The following is a 19,946-nucleotide window of genomic DNA, read 5'->3' as shown; positions in this document are numbered from 1 at the left end:
TTTGTTCATTTTTTTTTCTTCCAAAATATAGTCCAGCCCACCACATGGTCTGAGGGACAGTGGACCAGCCCCTTGCTGAAAAAGTTTGCTGACCCCTGGGTTAGAGTGTTGGGCTAGGACCACCCGCCGGGTGACCTGGGGCCTGTCACTACTGCTCCGCCAAACCTACCTCACAGGGTTGTTGTGAGGATAAAACAGGGAGGGGGGAAAGTGCGGGCGGCCCCTAGAGTTCCTTGGAGAAAAAGTGGGTTCTAAATGAAAGAATGAGACAACTAATTAATTAAATCTACCCCCTCCCCCGCCCCCAATCCATGAGGGCTGCCCCAGAAGAAGTACCTGCTTGGAGAAGTTCAGAGTCTGCTGGGCTGTCGTCTTGGCCACGATGGTGTGGCTGTTCCCAGGGCTGGGGTGGAGGGAGAGGGAGAGGTTTGAGATGACCTGGGCCTTCAGTTCGGTGATGCTGACCTTCTCGTCCGCCACTGTCACCAGGGTCTCCCCAAGGACCGCTTCCATGAGCGGAGAGACCACCTACGGGAAGAGAAGTGGGCCGTAAGGAACATCTCCCCGGTTGGGATTAGGAGGAACGCCCAGTCACATTCCTCATCACCACCAGCGCCAGGTGTATTTTGCACTTGGCTATTGGCCAACATGCGTTCTAGTGCAGATGCCCGGGTGCAAGGATGGGGCCTGACGTCTCCACCACCTGGAGGTGCATGCCTGGGGATCTGTGGATCTGGACTGTTTTCAACAACAACAACAATAACAATTTATTATCTATACCCCAACCATCTGGCTGGGCTCCCCAGCCACCCTGGGTGGCTTCCAACTGATATTAAAAACACAATAAAACATCAAAAATTAAAAACTTCCCTGAGCACACCAGCAACACATCCTGCAGAATTATATCAGTTATATTTTATCTGCACAATCAGAACGAGTTTCAGGAGCCCAAAAGTCGCCTTGCCCTCAAATGGCGACCAGGCCTTCTGCTTTGGCGACTGTAACCCTCATTTAATGAGCCATTTGGTGCCTAGCTTATATATCTGAGTTTTTAACACTGCACATCATCCATGTGGATTGCCCTTGACCAGCGCCTAGAAACGAAGCTCAAAAAGGAAGTCTGGATGAGCCCTGTGTGCTGTGTGTAAAAAAACGATATATATTTATAATGGTTGTAAGGGGTTACTTGTGCGTAAGTTGCCTGCTAGTTGTGTCCGATTGCCTGGTTCACCATGCCTTGGCTGACAGCCCACACTCTGTGGCCGGTCAGTCGCTTGCAGAATCTGTCAGTGGGCTTTTCTTGAACCTTTTCCAGCATAAGAGCTGTTTTTTTTTTTTAATATAATTTTTATTAAGTTTATAATATACAAAATTCAAATTCCAAATACATGTTTCCATAAATCTAGTGGACTCCCCCCCTCTTCCGGACTCTGCATTCTCTGTAAAACCAAAACCTCAGCAATTTGTTGACTTATTTTAAACATAATATATATCTTCCATTTTATCGTGTTATCTGGTCTCTAGACATTTCAATCCGAACCCATTAATTTTTAGTTTCAACACAATAAAATTATTTCTTTACACCACTTCTGTCTTGTTGTGCCTTATTTACCAATTCAAAGATTTACCGATACTGAAGCTATAATTTCCTAGAGAGAAGCATTTTTTAGCATTCATACAGTTTATAATGTTTTTTCAAATAGTCCTTAAATTTTTCCCAAACTTCCTCCGTTTCTTCTTCTCCCGAGTCTCGAATTCTGCCAGTCATTTCAGCCAGTTCCATATAATCCATCAGCTGCGTCTGCCATTCTTCCAATGTGGGTAGATTTTGTGTCTTCCAGTGCTTTGCCATCAAGATCCTTGCTGCTGTAGTAGCATACATAAAAAAAGTTCTATCTTTCTTGTCCACCCTCTGGTCTACCATGCCCAGGAGGAAGGCCTCCGGTTTCTTGGGTAAGGTAAGTCTAAGCACCTTTTTTAGTTCATTATGTATCATCTCCCAGAAGGCCTTCACCCTCGGGCAGGTCCACCAGAGGTGTAGAAATGTCCCTTCCTCCTCTTTACATTTCCAACATTTATTATCAGACAGGTGATATATCTTTGCAAGCTTGACTGGGGTCATGTACCACCGGTATGTCATTTTCATAATATTTTCCTTCAGGGCACTACATGCCGTGAATTTCATTCCGGTGTTCCATAACCTTTCCCAGTCTTCAAACAAAATGTTGTGCCCCAAGTCCTGCGCCCACTTTATCATGGAGGATTTAACAATCTCATCCTGTGTATTCCATTTAAGCAGCAAGTTGTACATTCTCGAAATTAACTTAGATTTTGGCTCAAGCAACTCTGTCTCTAGTTTCGATTTTTCCTCCTGGAAACCCACTTTTTTGTCCGCTTTAAAAACTTCCTGGATTTGAGCATAATGCAACCAATCTCGCACCTTGTTTTTTAACTTTTCCATACTCTGCAACCTCCATTTATCTCCAATTTTTTCAATTATTTCCCAATATTTAGGCCAGTGGGCCTCCATATTGAGTCTTTTACGTGCTTTGGCCTCCATCGGTGAGAGCCACCTCGGAGTTTTACTCTCCAATAAGTCTTTATATTTTGACCAGACCATAAAAATTGCCCTTCTGACAATATGGTTTTTAAACGATTTATGAACTTTAACCTTGTCGTACCACAAATATGCATGCCACCCAAAAGCATTATCAAATCCCTCCAGGTCGAGGACATCAGTGTTCTCCAACAAAATCCAATCCTTCAACCAGCAGAGGGCTGCAGATTCATAATATAACTTCAAGTCCGGCAGGGCAAACCCCCCTCTTTCTTTCGCATCTGTTAGTATTTTAAACTTTATTCGGGGCTTTTTGCCCTGCCAGACAAATTTAGACATATCCCTCTGCCATTTTCCAAAACATTCCACCTTATCCACGATCTGGAGGGCCTGAAACAAAAATAGCATTTTCGGCAATACATTCATCTTTATAGCAGCTATTCTACCCAACAAGGAAAGTTTCAGTCTTGACCATGTTTCCAAGTCTCTTTTGGTCTCTGACCAACATTTCTCATAATTGTCCTTAAACAAATTCAAATTTTTGGAGGTCAGGTACACCCCTAAGTACTTTACTTTTTTAACCACATTTAGTTCTGTTTCTTTTCTGAACTCCTCTATTTCAGTAGTTGTCAAGTTTTTTGCTAAAACTTTAGTTTTTTGTTTATTCAACTTGAATCCCGCCACCCGACCAAAGTCAGAAATTAATTCTAACGCTCTTTTAGTACTAGAGGCTGGCTCCTGTAATGTTAATACCAAGTCATCTGCAAATGCTTTCAGTTTATATTGTTTCTCTCCGACCACAATTCCCTGTGCCAACGGGTCATTTCTAATCATATTCAATAGCACCTCCAGGACTGAAATAAACAACAGAGGAGATAGAGGGCACCCCTGTCGTGTCCCTTTTTCAATTTTGAACTCCTCTGTCACCACGTTGTTTACTATCAATTTAGCTTTTTGTTCTGAATAAATTGCTTCTATTCCGTTTTCAAACCCCCGCCCTACTCCCATCCTTTCCAAATTTTTCTTCATAAACATCCAAGAAATGTTGTCAAAGGCTTTCTCCGCATCAATAAAGATCAACACCGCTCTTGTATTTGAGTTAATCTGTAAAAATTCCAAAATGTCAATGATGTTTCTTGTGTTATCAAATAAATGTCTGCCAGGGAGAAAGCCTGCTTGGTCCTTATGAATCACTTCATTTAATACTTTCTTAAACCTACTTGCCAAAATGTCAGCAAAAATTTTGTAATCCACATTTAGGAGTGAGATAGGACGGTAGTTTTTAAGTTGAGTTTTTTCAGTTTCTGATTTTAATATCAACGTGATGAAAGCTTCTTTCCACGTTTCCGGTGCTTTCCTCCCCTCCATAATCTGGTTACAAACTTCCAACAATGGTTGTATCAATGAATCCTTCAATGCCTTGTAATATTTGGAAGTAAGTCCATCAGGTCCCGGAGACTTGCCCAGTTGGAGGTTCTGAATGGCGCATTCAATTTCTTGGATTGTAATATTACAGTTCAGGGTTACTCTCATTTCCTGGGGTATTTTTTGTAATCCATTAGTTGTGACAAATTGGTCCACCTCCGAGCCTTTTTGTGGCCTTTGTGAATAAAGTTCTTTGAAATATCTCTGGAAACACTTTCTAATTTCCTCGGGTTTCTGAACCATTCTCCCTTCAATCTCTAGGTTTGTAACTGTGTTAAGCTTTTGTCTCTTTTTCAACTGCCAAGCTAACAACTTCCCGCACTTGTTAGCAGATTCAAAGGATCTTTGTTTCATTTGTTTAATTTTCCATTCCACCTCTTGATTTATCAGTTTCGAATATTGTGCCTGGAAAAACTTCACTTCTCTCAATACTTCCTTTGATTTAGGCCTGGATCTCAGTTTTTTCTCTCCTTCTCTTATTTTCTCCAAGATCTTCTCCTTCTTTTCATTCCAGAGCCTTTTTTTAATCGTGTTCTGCTGTATTAGAAACCCTCTCATAACTGCTTTACTTGCGTCCCAGATTGTTCTTTTTTCCACGTTTGTCTTTAAGTTTATTTCAAAATAATCCTTTAAAACTTTTTGGGCCTTCTTAACAATCTCCTGATCTCTTAACAAAGCGTCATTCATTCTCCATCTGAAAGATCCGGTTGTATTTAATCTCAATTCCATTCTCAAAGCGTTGTGGTCGGAGCAGGTTTTTGGGCAGATTTCCGCTTTTCTAGTCTTAGGTGCCAGCCCTCTAGTTATCCATATTTGGTCGATTCGCGTCCATGTCATGTGGGCCTCAGAAAAGAAAGTTCCTTCTTTCCCTAGAGGGTTCTTGATCCTCCATATGTCAATCAAATCCAAATTGTCAGTCATTTCGAAAAAGGTTTTTGGTAGTCTGCCGTCTTTCGTTATATTAGCACTTTGCGACTTATCCATATTCACTGAGGCGACGCCGTTCATATCTCCCAACATGATAATGTTGTTGTAATCCAAATAGTCCAGCATAGTCTCATGCAGCTTCTTAAAAAATTCCGATTTTCCATCATTTGGGGCGTATATTCCTAGAATTAAAAACTTTTCTCCTTGTGTCTGAATTTCAATTGCCAAAATTCTACCCTGTTCATCTTTGAATACAAATTTTGGTGACAAGTTCTCCTTTGCATATATCACCACTCCTCTTTTCTTAACTTTGTCCGATGAGATAAATTCTTGGCCTAACCTTTTGTTAATTAACACTTTTCTGTGGAGTCTTGTCACATGTGTTTCTTGCAGGCAAATAATGTCCAATTGTTCTTTTTTCAAAATATGAAATACTTTTCTCCGTTTTTCTGGAGAATTCCCGCCATTTATATTCCAACTAAGAAGCTGTAGAGACATCCCGGTCTACTTCTTGAATATCACAGTTGGGTATCCAATTTGTCCTCCGTTCCCGAAGGCTGTGGTGCCGGTCCGCCTCCAGATGGTACGGGTCTTGGTGGTGATCCCGGTGGTGGGGGCCAGGAATCTACAGCTCTCTTTTGGAGGTCCTCCTCGTTGTCGTGTAGGAACTTCTGGTGGTCCTCTGGTGTTTTAATTCTTACCTTCTTTCCTTTATAAGTGAATGATAGACCTTGAGGAAATTCCCACCTGTAAGGGATTGCGTTGTACCTTAACAATTTAGCCAAGTCTGTATATGAGGCTCTAAGGTCCAGCAGATATTTAGGAATATCTCTATAAATTTCTGCCCTTTTGCCTTCAACTTCCAGAGATTTTTTAAAATGTTGGCCTAATATCTTGTCTCTTTCCTCTCTTGTTCTCAAACAAACCAAACAGTCTCTGGACTTGTCTTTCTTAACCGATCTTCCCAATCTGAAGGCCGTCACAATTTTGAAGTCTTTATCTTCCTCAACCCCCCAAAATTTAGAAAACAACTGCGTCAAAAATTCCTCTAGGTTGCCCTGCTCCAGCTCTGGGACGGCCCTCAGCCTAAGATTACATTCCTTACTTTTCAGTTCCACCATTGACAGGTAGGCTTGCTGTTCTCCTACCTGTCTTTTCAGAGGTCTTACTTCCCCTTTGATCTCCTCCACCTTTTTGCACGCTTGCTCAGCTTTGTGATTGGCTTCCGCAGCTAATTTGTAGTTCTCCGCCGTAGCTCCTTGCAATTTCTCAATAGCCTGAGTATGCTGGGAAACCTGATCTGTTAACTTGCTGATAGTAGATGTAGCTCTGTCAATTTTAGATGACTGATCGTCCACCTTCTTATTCAAAAGTGCCAGTTGTTCCAAAATTTGTTTCAAGACTGGATCAGTTCCTCCAGTTGCCATATCTTCTGTTGCAAGCGTTTCAACTTCTTCCTCCTGCGCCGTCAGCACAGTTGGTACCGAAGATCTGCGTTGATGAGTCAACGTTGTTTGAACAAGCTGCCCAGCTCTCTTATCTTTTTTCTTTTCTTTAGCTTCCTCAGCTAAAGCTTCCTTAGCTTTAGATGCTCTTGTTTTCCCTGGGCCACTCATTCCCCAGCTGCCTCTGTTCAAGGTCAAATAGTCTTTCAATCCATGAGAAAGGCAAGTCCAGAATGTAAACAATTGAACCACAAAAAATCCCAATAAGGTACAGTTCCCAGACCTCTATGTCTCCGCAAATCCACTAGGGGGGGTTTTCATAAGAAAGAAAGTTTCTTTTCCACCATCAAAGTTCCTATTTCAACTTTTATAGTCCCCAAGTTCGAAAAGGAGGCTTTCAGATAGTTCTGTTTCAAAATAGTGCCACAAGGTAGCAGAAAGGTTCCAATATCAGTATTAAAGCGATAGTGTATCCATCAATGCAACAATTTGTACTTAAGAAAAAGTTTCAGCAGCCTTACAGTACTCCTTTGCAACACTGGCAGTCCGATAGCTCGGTTATCTCCTTCAATTCCACGTCACTTCACAATAGGGGGAAGATTCCTTAGCGCAATAAACCAAAAGATTTAATCCTTCAATCTTTTTAATTTCTAGAAGAACACAGTCTGTTAATGCCCCTTCATACTAATTTCAAAGTCTCTTTTGAGCGCTTCAGCCCACGTCGGGTTCTTTGCTTTGCTCTGATTAGCAGGACCGGGAGACGGACTTCCTGTTACTCGCCTCCCGTTTTCAGCCGAATTAAATGAATTTAAGTCAATCTTTAGTCAATCTTTAGTACCCCTTACTCACGGGTAAGTTGCAGCCAATTCCGATGATTTTCAAGAAGAAAGGTCGACGCTCATCAGCAACAGCAGCGCGGCTTCACTTCCGCGAAAAGAGCGATGAACTCACAGCGCCGCTCCCCCTTTCACGTTCCGGAGCCTCTTACGAGGTCCCTTCCTCGTTTCTGGGGGGGCTTCTGGCACCCGCCGAGTCCCACGGCCGCAGGCTCGCTCTGCCTACGGTTTGTCTTAATGGGTCTCCGCTTTGCCGCAGCGGACGACCCTTTTTCGCGGAGCCCCTCTTCACACGGTAAAGAGGACCGCCATTGCCGTTTTGCGCCGCCTCCGGAAGTCGCTCCAGCATAAGAGCTGTTTGACCCCAAGTCTCCTCCTATTTTCCCTGCGCGGAACTCGTCTGCGCAAGTAAGGGGAAGGCAGGGGTGTGCTAGCGCTCTCTCCACTAGTCTCTGATGCAGGGTCTTGGAGACCAGTCTCCAATTCCTCCATCTCCCTCCCTTCTCTACTGGTGTTGCGCTGAATTCCTTCCCCCCTGCTGGTCCCCTCTCTGGCATCGCTCTGGAGCCCTGCCTCCGCCTCTCGCTCTGATGTCAGTTCCCTGACAATATTAAAGGGATGAATGCCATGGAATGGAAAAGTGTCATCCCATACCCCAAGCTGGGAGATCCTTTTAAAAAGCCAGAGGATAGCTCAATCGGTAGAGCACAAGACTCTTAATCTTAGGGTTGTGGGTTCAAGTCCCATGCTGGGCGAAAGATGATCCTCGTGGACCCTTCCAATTCTGTGATTCTTGATGGAGAAATTGCCTGCTGAGGTCTCTAGCTAAGCATTGCTTCTCTCTTTCCATCCCAGGCCTGCGATGCTAATGAGCCAAGCCAGAGAACAGCACCACTCCATGGCCTTCCCTTCATGCACTCGCCCTGCAAACACACAATTCTCCGAAGTACATTTCACCGGGGGAAGACACTCCGACCTTGAACTGCTCAAATCTTTGAAGGCAGCATCTGGGAGCCTGGGAATTTCTGCTTAGGAAGGCAATACAGTGCCCAGGCTTGGAACTAATTGTAGTTAAGAGATGCTTGGCACAGGCTCAAGAGGAGCTGGTTCAGGGAGAAAACGAGAGAGAGGGAGAGAGAGAGGGAGGAAGAAGGGGCGTAGGGGTGTGCAGCCAAGGAGGAAGGGGAATGTAGAGGCAGGAAAATGCAGATGAGCCCCCCTTCCCACCAAGGAAAACAGATCTGTTTTCTTAGCCCTGGGATGTGTGAAGCGAGAATGAAGAGAGGGCCTCTGTTGAGGGAGATGGGTATACTTAGCCTGGAGGAGACTGAGAGGTGAGATAACAGCCACCTTCAAAAATCTGAAGAGCTGTCACACGGAAGACGGAGGGAGCTTGCTTTCTGCTACTTCAGAGCAGAGGACCCGAAATGATGACTTTCAATGGCAAGAAAGGGGATTCTGATGAAACTTTAGGAGGAACTTATGGATGGCCAGAGCCGTTCGGCCATGTAATAGATTCCAGTGGAAGGTGCTTGACTCTCCTTTACGTGAGGCTGGATGACATTTGGGGGTCCGCTTCAACTCTACAATTCTATGAACGTGTGGGAAAGGGGCCTCCGATATGAGGAGTATCTAGTGCCAGGGGAGGAGAGGGGAGCTGCAAATCTAAAGGTGCTCAGATGGTTGGGGAAACTGATGCTTACAGCTGCACCTCCTTTGCCTCCCCTAACGGAGGCAGATAACCCCTGCTCCTTAATATAGGATATCGCCTGATATAGAACAAGGCAATTGTGTCTATCTATCTAACTGGTGCAAGTTCTCCAGGTCTTTCCCCCAACCTCACCTGTAGCTGCCATTGGGGATTAAGGCTGGGATCTTTTCTTCATCACTGAATTTTTACTTAAAAGCAAGCCAAGATTCTAGTCCTCACTATTCCAAATAAAGGGCTAATTTTAAGAAGAGCATTGGAGGATTCATTATACTGATGATTGGCTCATCCATCTCAGTATTGTCTACATGGAATGGAATTGGCTTTCCAGGAGATTCTAGGAATGGGACCTTAAGACATTCTGCCTGCAAAGCAGAGGCTCCGCCACTAAGCTCAGATTCCAGTCCTCGTGGCTCCCAATCAAGGGCTTATTTAAATAGGAGCCACTGGTCCATCTAGCTCTGTACAGTCTACACTGACTGGCAGCAGCTCTCCAGGGTTTCAGGCAAGGAGTCTCTCGAATGCCTTACCTGGAGATGCCACTAGGGATTGAACCTGGAACCTTCTGCATGAAAAGCATGTGATCTAGAACAGAGCTATGGTCCTTTCCTTGCTGGGTACCTGTTACACTCTTACCTTGAAGAGGGTGGTGCCAGGCTCCCGGCCAGCGAGGGTGTTGGTGTCCACCATGTGCGCCACCCGAGGGTCGTCAACCTTCATGAAGTCGCTGACCAGGTCCGTGACCTCAACCATCCACTCCGGGCCCAGCATGGTGACCACCTGGTCCGTGCCCTCCGAGGAGGTGGTGTGGAACTGGGTGAAGACCTGCAGGGTGGCATGCTGGTACTGGAGGGTGCAGCCCCGGCTCTGCCGCCGCTCTTCCTCTTCTTCGTCATCCTCGCTCTCCCGGACAGACCTGCGGGAGCCAAAGCAGTTGGGTCAGCCAGCAGCTGCTCTGGCGCTTCCCCGCTTTTTTTCCTAAAAAGGAGTTTCCACTAACCAGCCAATCCAGCCAATCAGGGATGGTGCATCTGGCGTAATGACACCACGTAGCCAATCGGATTTCACGTGGCATAACATCGCAAAGTCAAATCAGAGCGATGGCTGTGCTGCCTTCCCTCACTCTAAAAGGGTGGATATTTCCAGCCCATTTATTATTATTATTATTATTATTATTATTATTATTATTATTATTATTATTATCTCTTCACCATGAGGGACTATGGTAGGTTACAATAATTTAAAAACATGCTATTAAAATTAGTTAATGTCTGAAAAAAGATGATGCTTTTTGTAGCAGATAGGTTTCTCAAATAAGAGAGTTGCATGTCCTTGCGTGTTCTAAAGAGGTGAGCACACCTAGCGGAGAATTCTGGCATGAGCTGAGGCTTCTGGGCAATGGGAACAAAAATGGCCACTAGTCTTCACTGTGCATGCCTAGAGGCTCTCAAACACAATCCCCGAGCGGATTTCCAACCACCCCACTCCTTCCCCAACTCCTGGCTTACCTCCTATCGGGTAAGATTGGAACTCGCCACCCTTTCACCTGGCTGAGCCGGGAGTCAGAGAGCTCGATGTGCAGCGGGAGTTTGGGGACCCAGACAGTCATCTCCAGGAGGGCGGTGAGGTGCTCGTAGCTGAAGGACACCCCAGCATTCATGGAGCCCCTTGATTCTTTGCCACTCACGAAGACATAGTCGCAGCTGCTGGAAACCTGAAGACAAAACTGGTGGGTTAGGGTACCGAGGAAGAGGAAGAGATGGGACCCAGGATGCTTTGGCCAAGACAAAGCTGAATTCCCACGCTAGAGGTCACGAACTGCCTCTCACGAACTACTGGTGGTTTGTGGACCACCGTTTGGGAAAACCTTTCCTTTCATCTATGAAGCTGGCTGGTTGTTCTGGCGTCAGGGATACGTGGTGTGTGTGTGTGTGTGTGTTAGACATTAGCTGGGGTCTATTTCTTCTTATTCCCCTGGGGCTACTTAAGCTTGCCTTCAACATCCAAGAGACACCAGCTCAGCATGTCTGCAAAGGCAATCTCAGCTCGGCATCGGAATAAAAATGAGCCCTGAAATGCATCTCTGGATATTGTGTCGTTCATCAAAATAAAGACGACGCCACAGCGCTCGCCTCCTCTGCGCTAATAAACACACCCAGCAACACAGTCCGGAGCAGGCTCACTCCCAGCCCTTCCAGGGACGACAAATAATAGCATCTGTCTTGAAACGCTGCTGGAGAAAAACTCCCCAATGCCTCGTGCTGTACGCTAGCTACACTTTGGGTAACATGCAGCCCTGGATGAGGAAGAAAATCAGGTTTGGGAGAGAGAAAAGAAAACCCTTCGTCTTCTTTTTAAATCTAATTTTTGCATTTTTACAAACAGAAAACAACAACAACATAAACATATAATCCCCTTTGGCTTCCCTCCCCCCCCCCCACTGTGGCTCTTCATATAATGATCTCCCCCTCTGCATCTCTTCCGTAGCTCTATTTTTATAAATCCTTTATCACTCCATAGATTTCTGTCCATCCTACCAATGTGTGTAATGGTTTACAGTAATCTTTAAAAATAAATTATAAACTTCCCCTTATTCTTTGTTAAAGTCAGTCTCTTCCTGGTTTCTAATTCTTCCTGTAAGTTTCACCATCTCAGCATAGTTTATCCGTTTTCTTCGTGCAGCGCATAGTGCAACTGCGGAACTCCCTCCCACAGGAGGCAAGCTATGGCCAGCAATTTGGATGGCTTTAAAAGAGGATTGAACAAGTACATGGAGGGGAAGGCAATCGATTACTGTCTGCTGTGATGACTGTAGTTGGAGGCAGCAATGCTCCTGAAAACCAGTTGCTGGAGGACGCAAGAGGGGAGAATGCTCTTGTGCTCAAATCCTGCTTGTAGGCTTCCCAGCAGAGGCATCTGGCTGGCCACTGTGAGTACAGGATGCTGGACTAGCTGGGCCACTGGCCTGATCCAGCAGGTTCTCAGGTCCCAGGTTTGATCCCTGGCATTGCCAGATCAGCATCTTAAAAAGCAGAGACCTCACCTTGCCAACAAAGGTCCATATAGTTAAAGCTATGGTTTTCCCAGTAGTGATGTATGGAAGTGAGAGCTGGACCATAAAGAAGGCTGATCGCCAAAGAACTGATGCTTTTGAATTCTGGTGCTGGAGGAGACTCTTGAGAGTCCCATGGACTGCAAGAAGATCAAACCTCTCCATTCTGAAGGAAATCAGCCCTGAGTGCTCACTGGAAGGACAGATCCTGAAGCTGAGACTCCCTGGAAAAGACCCTGATGTTGGGAAAGATGGAGGGCACAAGGAGAAGGGGATGACAGAGGACGAGATGGCTGGACAGCATTCTCGAAGCTACCAGCATAAGCCTGACCAAACTGTGGGAGGCAGTGGAAGACAGGAGTGCCTGGCATGCTCTATCCATGGGGTCACGAAGAGTCAGACACGACTAAACAACTAAACAACAACACTGCCAGATTGCAGGATCAGGGAGGAAGCCGGCTGGGCTGGGCTGCTGGTGGTCCGCATTTGAGCCATCCCTAGGAGGATCAAATAGTTACGTCTCAAGATAAGGCAGGCTAATGGGAGCTCCATGGCTCTGTGTCATGGACTGGTTGGACGCAGAGGAATGGTGGGAGGATCCAGCTGGGGAACCCCCCGGGGAAGAAGTCTCGGAGTGCAGGGAGAAGACTGTGGGGAGGAGGTGTCAGAAGCTGAAGGAGCAACAGGGCTTAGTGAGCTGGGAGAGTCCGTGGCAGAGAGAAGTCCAGAATCAGAGGCAGAAGCTGAAGCAGGAGAGGAGGGAGGCCAAGAGGCAGAGAGATCTGGCTGTTGAAGAAGCACGGATGTCTCCCCTTCCTGCTGCAACCAGCTCCCCTCCTCTCTGATCTCCCAGAACAAGAAGAGGCATGAAGAGGGCAGAGACTGGTGACGTGCAGACACAGTCTCTGATTGCTTGGGGATTGCTTCAGTCTCGGCAACTGCTTCATGCGGGCAACATCTACCGGAGACAAGTTGCTGTGCTTATTATGCCTGGCATTCCTGCTGCTGATCATATTTTCGCTAATAAGGAGTTAACTGCGACTTGCACTACGTGATTCACGGCTGGCTAGCTCCTGTTCACTGGATGACCATGAGTTCTCATATTCTCCTGAGCGCAACGCGCTTGCTCCGCAAGGGATCCGCGTCGCTCTGAGCCAGACGGGGCCACGGCATCCATCAGCCTCTTGCTGCACAGATAACCGGAGGCTTGTTCCTCCGCGCTCCTCAAGCCCGGAGATCGATAGAGCTACTCCTGTTGTTTATGCCCCCTCTTTGCAATACACACCCGGGGAGTGGAGCCACCGACGACGCCACGGCTCTCCTTAATGCTGAATTATTTACAGTAACAGATAGCGGGTTGCCTGATGGATGGTGCAGGTTTATAGTCCTGACAGAGCAATCGCCCTCCCTCCAGTCTCTCCAGGTACGCAAGAGTTCCTGCCAAGCATACCTCGTTCGGAGCAATGTCAACATAACTCAGTAGGTTGGGGGGGGCGACAGAGAAGGAATAGAGGAAGGTAAGTCAGAAGAGGAGGCAAAGGGGCAGTGACTTGATCAATTATTCAACCCGGCTCGCAGGCTCGGTCCCGTCCCCGGATTCGAGGGCCGGCAACCGGAGAGATTTACGAGTGGGGAAGGAGCACATTAGCCCCATCAGAGTGTCTCGGAGCCTGTCCAGAAATGCAGGATTGCTAGCGTGCTCGCTCAGGCTGAAAGGGAACCATTAAAACCTGGCAATGGTAAATCAAACTTGATTGTTTTCAGTCCAGGCAGTGGGCGAGGGGTGTAAGAATAGAAGAAGAGTATGCCGGATCAGGCCAGAGGCTCTGTCTAGTCCAGCATCCTGTTCTCACGTTGGCCAGCCAGATGCCTCTGGGAATCACACAAGCAGGATTTGAGCGCAAGAGCCCTCTCCCCTCCTGTAGCTTCCAGCAACTGGTATTCAGAAGTATCACCACCTCTGAATAGAAACAGAAAACAGCCATCATGACTAGTAGCCATTGAGAGCCTTCTCCTCCAATCCTCTTTTAAAGCCATCCAAGTTGGTGGCCATCATTGCCTCCATTGGGAGGGAGTTCCATATGCACTGTAAGGAATTTGGCAGGGAGTGGGCTGGCTGCTGTTGCCTCTGGAGCAGGGATTATGTGAAAGTGGTGGGAGGGTATATCATGGGGTGGAGAAGCTACAGAAAGGTCAAAGCACCTTTCATACAAGGAATTGGGACTTTGGGGTTAGAACAAAATAATACTAATAATACTAATAATAATTACTGTCATTTTCCCAGACTGGGACTCGAAGTGGCTTACAGAAATCAAAACAACACAGATAAAATGCCAAAAGCTAACCAGAAGCGGACCTAACTTATAGAATAAGAGAACAAGAAGAACATATGTTTAAAGAAGATTGAAAAATGTTTGTTGAATATACAGGGGGGAAGTGTGTACACTTGAAAACGTTGGGAGCATTAAGATAAATTCAGCAGTGTAAATAAGTATTGATGGATGTCATAATGGAATACTGAATGATTTAGTTTATATAAAATATGCAGGGATTTGTGTTAAGCAAAATGAACCATGGAAAGGGAAGAAGGGAAGTCATTGATATTTTAAGGTTGTTTAAATGAACATTTTAAATTGTAAAACAGATAAACACACACACACACACACACATTGTTAAAAAGTAATTAAAATAATACAAAAAATGTAATAAAATGCAGATACCTCTGGTTAGCCATGTTGGGACGGATCTTACAAATGCAGTTGTGCCTCTCATATACCCACACAGCCCGGTTCCCCATCACCCACCTTGATTTTTCCCCCACCCACCTTGATGATGTCCTCATTGGTGGACTTGCATTCTGCGTCGGTCGAGATGTCCACAATTACGCCCGTCATCTCAATGGCAATGACCTTGACTGGGATGGCCACCGTCCGACCTGTTAGGATGGCCGTATTGATGATCTCCGTGTCCTTGAGGGGACAAAGGAGGCTGTGGTAGTTACAGTGCCCGGATCCTACACTGCAGGGAGGGCGGGGGCCTTTCTGGTCTTCCTCACCCTCTGCCTCTTGTGGGCCAGTTTTGACACCTGGACTGGCCAACTGCCCTGCAAAAGTCCCTTGTACTGCTGGCTCCAGTTTTTGTGAGGGGATAGAAAAATGTAAAAAGGTAAAAGACCCCTGGACGGTTAAGTCCAGTCAAAGGCAACTATGGGGTTGCGGCGCTCATCTCGCTTTCAGGCTGAGGGAGCTGGCGTTTGTCCACAGACAGCTTTCCGGGTCATGTGGCCAGCATGACTAAACCACTTCTGGCGCAACGGAACACCGTGACGGAAACCAGAGTGCATGGAAATGCTGTTTACCTTCCCGCCGCAGCGATATCTATTTATCTACTTGCACTGGTTTGCTTTCGAACTGCTAAGTTGGCAGGAGCTGGGACAGAGCAACAGGAACTCACTTGGTCGCGGGGATTCGAACCGCCAACCTTCTGAACAGCAAGCCCAAGAGTCTCAGTGGTTTAGACCACAGCGCCACCTGCGTCTGTGATAGAACTACATTCCAGGCCCCAGAAGCGTGGGAAACACAGGCTTTTTTACTTGAGTCGGGGGAATGAGATCATGCAATGGGTCCGGTGGGCCAGTTTTGGGATACGGGCAGGTCAGGAAACAGAAGGGGTAGCGCACAAGGCTTTTTCTCAGTTCCAGCACCTCTCAGGTGGGCACCATTGCCGTTCTTAGAGAAGATGGGAGGCATTCATTGTGAGTTCCAGAACTCTTTTTCTAGAAAAATAGCACTGGGCACACAGACACAAACCAACTTCCAGCCTGACTACTGGGACCCTCACCATGGCCAGAGGCAGGATGGCACGAATGTCCCTCTGGATGACTGCCAGCTCCGTCACAGCCTTCTCTAAGTCGGGCGGAGGGTTTCGGCCTCGGTAGTCTATATGCCACATGATGCGCCGGGTCACCGATTGGCTGGTGAAGTTCTCCATTTCAAAGTCCAGTTGCATGACCTCATAGGGGGAATCCTCAGACCTGTAGAGGGGGCGGGGAGAGAGAGAAAGGTAGACGCCAGCAGTGGAAGAACACAGAAATGGTTTCTTTACACAGATTGGAAGATTCCAAGCTGGTCATTTCCACATCCAGATCTCCGGAAATGTTTAACTTACTTATTTGACGACACTTAAATACCACTTGACCATAATAACACCTCTGAGCATGTTAGGAAACCTCTATGTAAGAAGGCGGATGTCATCGGTGTGGTGGTTACAGAGTGTTGGGACCTGGGAGACCCGGGTTTGAATCCCTGCCCAGTCAAGAAGCTCACTGGGTAACCTTGAGCCAAGCACTCCATCTCAGTCTAACATACTAATTATAGCTCAGTAGGTTAAAGCACGGGGACGCGGGTGGCGCTGTGGGTTAAAGCCTCAGCGCCTAGGGCTTGCCGATCGAAAGGTCGGCGGTTCGAATCCCCGCGGCGGGGTGCGCTCCCGTTGTTCGGTCCCAGCGCCTGCCAACCTAGCAGTTCGAAAGCACCCTCAGGTGCAAGTAGATAAATAGGGACCGCTTTCTAGCGGGAAGGTAAACGGCGTTTCCGTGTGCAGCTCTGGCTCGCCAGAGCAGCGATGTCACGCTGGCCACGTGACCCGGAAGTGTCTCCGGACAGCGCTGGCCCCTGGCCTCTTGAGTGAGATGGGCGCACAACCCCAGAGTCTGGCAAGACTGGCCCGTACGGGCAGGGGTACCTTTACCTTTACCTTTAGGTTAAAGCACAGTGCTGATAGCACCAAGGGTGCAGGTTCGCTTCTCTTAGGAGACAGCGGCGTATTCCTGCATTGCAGAGGGTTGGACTAGATGATCCTTAGGGTCCCTTCCAACTCTATGATTCTTTGGTACTTTGCAGGGTTCTTGTGAGGATAAAATGTGGAGAAGGAGAACTATGTAGGCCACCATGAGCTCCTTGGAGGAAGGGTAGGATAGAAATAGTAATAAAATAAGTAAATCAATGGAAGTGGAAAGAGTGAGGTGGCTTCTTTACACAGATTGGAAGATTCCAAGGTGGCCGTTTTTATCCCTTGCATCTAAGTCCTTAAAGAGTTTTACTTGTTTGTTTGACAACATTTATATACTGCTTGATCATAATAAAACCTCTAAGCATTTTACCAAAGAAACAAAAAAAAAAAACCCCGCATTAAATTGATCGATGTAAAACATTTATTTATTTCACAAATTTTATATACTACAGGATTGTAAGAAAGACGCCTCAAAGCCATTTACAAAAAGAATGAAAATTATTGGTAAATACCAGTTTGAAAGCTATTTAAAACATTCACACGAAAATAAAATCAACGATAAGCTAAAAAAGCAGATTAAAGGGCACCTCCGAGTTCTACGTTTCAGCATAGCCTTGCCTAACCACAAACGCCTGCCCCATGTCAAAAGTGCAGGAGCTGCTGCACGAATAAATCAACTTCTTACAAATTACCTTGAGTTTGGCTTCCCTTACTTAAATGAGGTGCTGAAGATCTGAAAGGGGGGGGGAGTCAGAGAGAGAGAGAGACAGACAAGACAGATTCTCTGCGCCTCTTTTATGTAACGTAAGCTGAACCCTCCCTTCTCCCTCCAAAAGAGTTCACTGAAATTTTCCCAGCCATCTTCACAGGCTTTTGAATTTCCACCTCCCACGAATGGACAAAAAAGCAGTCTGGGTACCACATTTATTGCATGCAGGAGCATCTTAGTGTGTGAGGCCCCACCTGCCGTCTGAAGTGTTGCCTCTTCAATGGGAACGAGGCCTCACTTAGAGACTTCTGTGTGGGTGGAGATGAGCATTAAGAGGTTTAAGGCACAAGCTTAATGAGAAATAGGGGCTCTTTAGAAGATAGATTTTAAGGATGGGTGGAGAGAGAGAGAGAGAGAGAGAGAGAGAGAGAGAGAGAGAGAGAGAGAGAGAGAGAAGGGAGAGTTATTTACAAGGAGGCTATTGGGGAATGGCATGTCTGGTCATCAGAATTTAAGTGTCTTGGCAGTGCTATTTTTCTAGAAATACCTCCCTTGTTTTATTCTAATGGCAGTAGCACCCACCTGAGAGATGCCAGGATTGAGTTCCAGCTAAAAAATAATAATCCCTGGGTCTTGGAACCGAGAGAATGGATAGAGAAATGTCCCCCTCCTTCTCTCCAGAACTCATAGGCACCCCGTAAAGCTGAATGTTGGCAGATTCCGAGGAGATGAAAAGAAGGACTTATTCGCACAGTTAACATTTGGAACTCCCTCCCACAGGAGGCAGCGATGGCCACCGACTTGGATGGCTTTAGAAGAGGATTGGGCAAATTCCTCAAGGATAATAAGGAATATCTGTGGCTACTAGCCATGGTTCCTATGTCTCGCCTCTGTTACTGGAAGCAGTATGCCTCTGATTGGCGGAATCAAAAGTAACACTGTTCACCTGCTATCCCATTTAAAAACCTCTTATCCCTGATGCCGGTCCATAAAGAGTAAGGAATCTAGAATATGAATTGTCTCACTGCGGTTAGTGTAGGATTGTGTTCCTGTTTTGGACACTGCCTTCTTATGCATATCAAAGTGCCGTTTATTTGTTTTATTTTTACAGTCATACCTTGGGTTACAGCTGCTTCAGATTGCATTTTTTTGGGTTACGGACCGCCGAAACCCGGAAGTACCGGAATGGGTTACTTCCAGGTTTTGGCGGTCACGCATGTGCAGAAGCGCTAAATCATGCTTTGTGCATGCACAGAAGCGCCAAATCGCAACATGTGTATGCGCAGACGCGGGTTGCAAGCGCTGCGGGTTGCGAACGCGCATCCCGCATGGATCACGTTCGCAAGCCGAGCATCCACCGTATTTTTAAACCAAAATCAAGTAATAATATGGGTGTCTCCTCCATCAGCACCATGATGAGCAAATGGATTGGATTCCCGCAACTCCACAGCACCCCCTACAGCCCATCCGCTCTCGTCACGCCAGAGCCCCAAAGCTCCCTCCCAACCCTTCTGCACCCTCTCCCCCTGGAAAACTTTCACCCACAGATCGGACGTCAAGGAGTCAAAATGCCAAGGCAAATGAAAGCCTTTGATGTCCAAATCCCCGAGAGTGGTGAGGACTGAGACGCGTTTCACTCCCCAGCTGCAGTATTTGATCCAGGGGCGTGTGTTTTTTTCTTCTTAAAAGGTGACTGTAATCACTTTGAATTCATCACCCGCCTCCAATCTTCCAAGGCTGAGTTTAATCTGCAGCCCGGGAAGGAGCCAGTCAGCCAGTCCCCCTCTGGTGCCTTGTCCAGCCCCTTCATCTCGTTACAGCTAAAAATATATAAATTGAGCAGCGTGGTAGATTGGCCTCTCTGCAAAACTGCAGACCTCCCCGGGCGCGGCATGTTGCAGGAGCGGAGGGTTATTTGGAAATCATCTCCAGGAAACCTAAGATGCAGTAGTTGGCAAAGCTCCCCTGAAACGGCCCACCAACAAAACCCTATTGCCACCATTTTCTACAAGCCACTGGAATAGGAACTTAAGTTTAGAAAAGTGCCTGGGATCAGAACCCGCAACCCTCCCTGAAGACACAGTGAGAACAAGATGCTGGACTAGGTGGGTCACAGGTCTGATCCAGCAAGGCTGTTCATATGCTTTTATGAAGGGCAGGCGGTAGAGGTGCTGGGTTGCTCCCAAGATTAGGGGGGCTGGTGTACATCGTGAGCGTGTGATGTCACATGTGTGACATCACACATGTCTCCCAATGCTGTGCAGGGCAGCCTTCTGCTAGGCTGCCCCAGCCCCCCTCAATACTGTTGGGGAGGGGGCTGGGCCTCCTTCAAATATTGAAGGGGCTGAAGGGTGCACCGCCTAGAGTTGGCGCACCTGGGTGGGGGCCAGCAATGTTGACCAGAACGACTGCTTTGGTTCTGCTTTTGCGTAAGCCACTAAACCGGATTAATGAGATTCAGGTGCAACCATCTCTGCAGTTCAAGATCATCCCATG

At 46.8% G+C, this 19,946-nt stretch overlaps 1 protein-coding gene across 3 annotated transcripts in view; it reads right to left on the bottom strand.

Annotated features, from left to right (window-relative positions):
- Positions 1-19,946, bottom strand: part of TMEM132E (transmembrane protein 132E) — a 126,725-nt gene that overhangs the window by 5,204 nt on the left and 101,575 nt on the right. For all 3 annotated transcript variants that reach the window (XM_081890248.1, XM_081890247.1, XM_081890249.1), the window contains exons 4-8: positions 15,791-15,983; positions 14,776-14,919; positions 10,407-10,612; positions 9,535-9,814; positions 337-528 (exon numbers count right to left, since the gene is read on the bottom strand). In XM_081890248.1, the coding sequence (XP_081746374.1) occupies positions 337-528; positions 9,535-9,814; positions 10,407-10,612; positions 14,776-14,919; positions 15,791-15,983 (1,015 nt within the window). The remainder of the gene's footprint in view (positions 1-336; positions 529-9,534; positions 9,815-10,406; positions 10,613-14,775; positions 14,920-15,790; positions 15,984-19,946) is intronic.

The sequence above is a fragment of the Podarcis melisellensis genome (genome assembly GCF_964234715.1).
Source record: "Podarcis melisellensis genome assembly, chromosome: 15".
NCBI classification, from domain to species: Eukaryota; Metazoa; Chordata; class Lepidosauria; order Squamata; family Lacertidae; genus Podarcis; species Podarcis melisellensis.
This window is presented reverse-complemented; position numbering and strand designations above follow the sequence as displayed.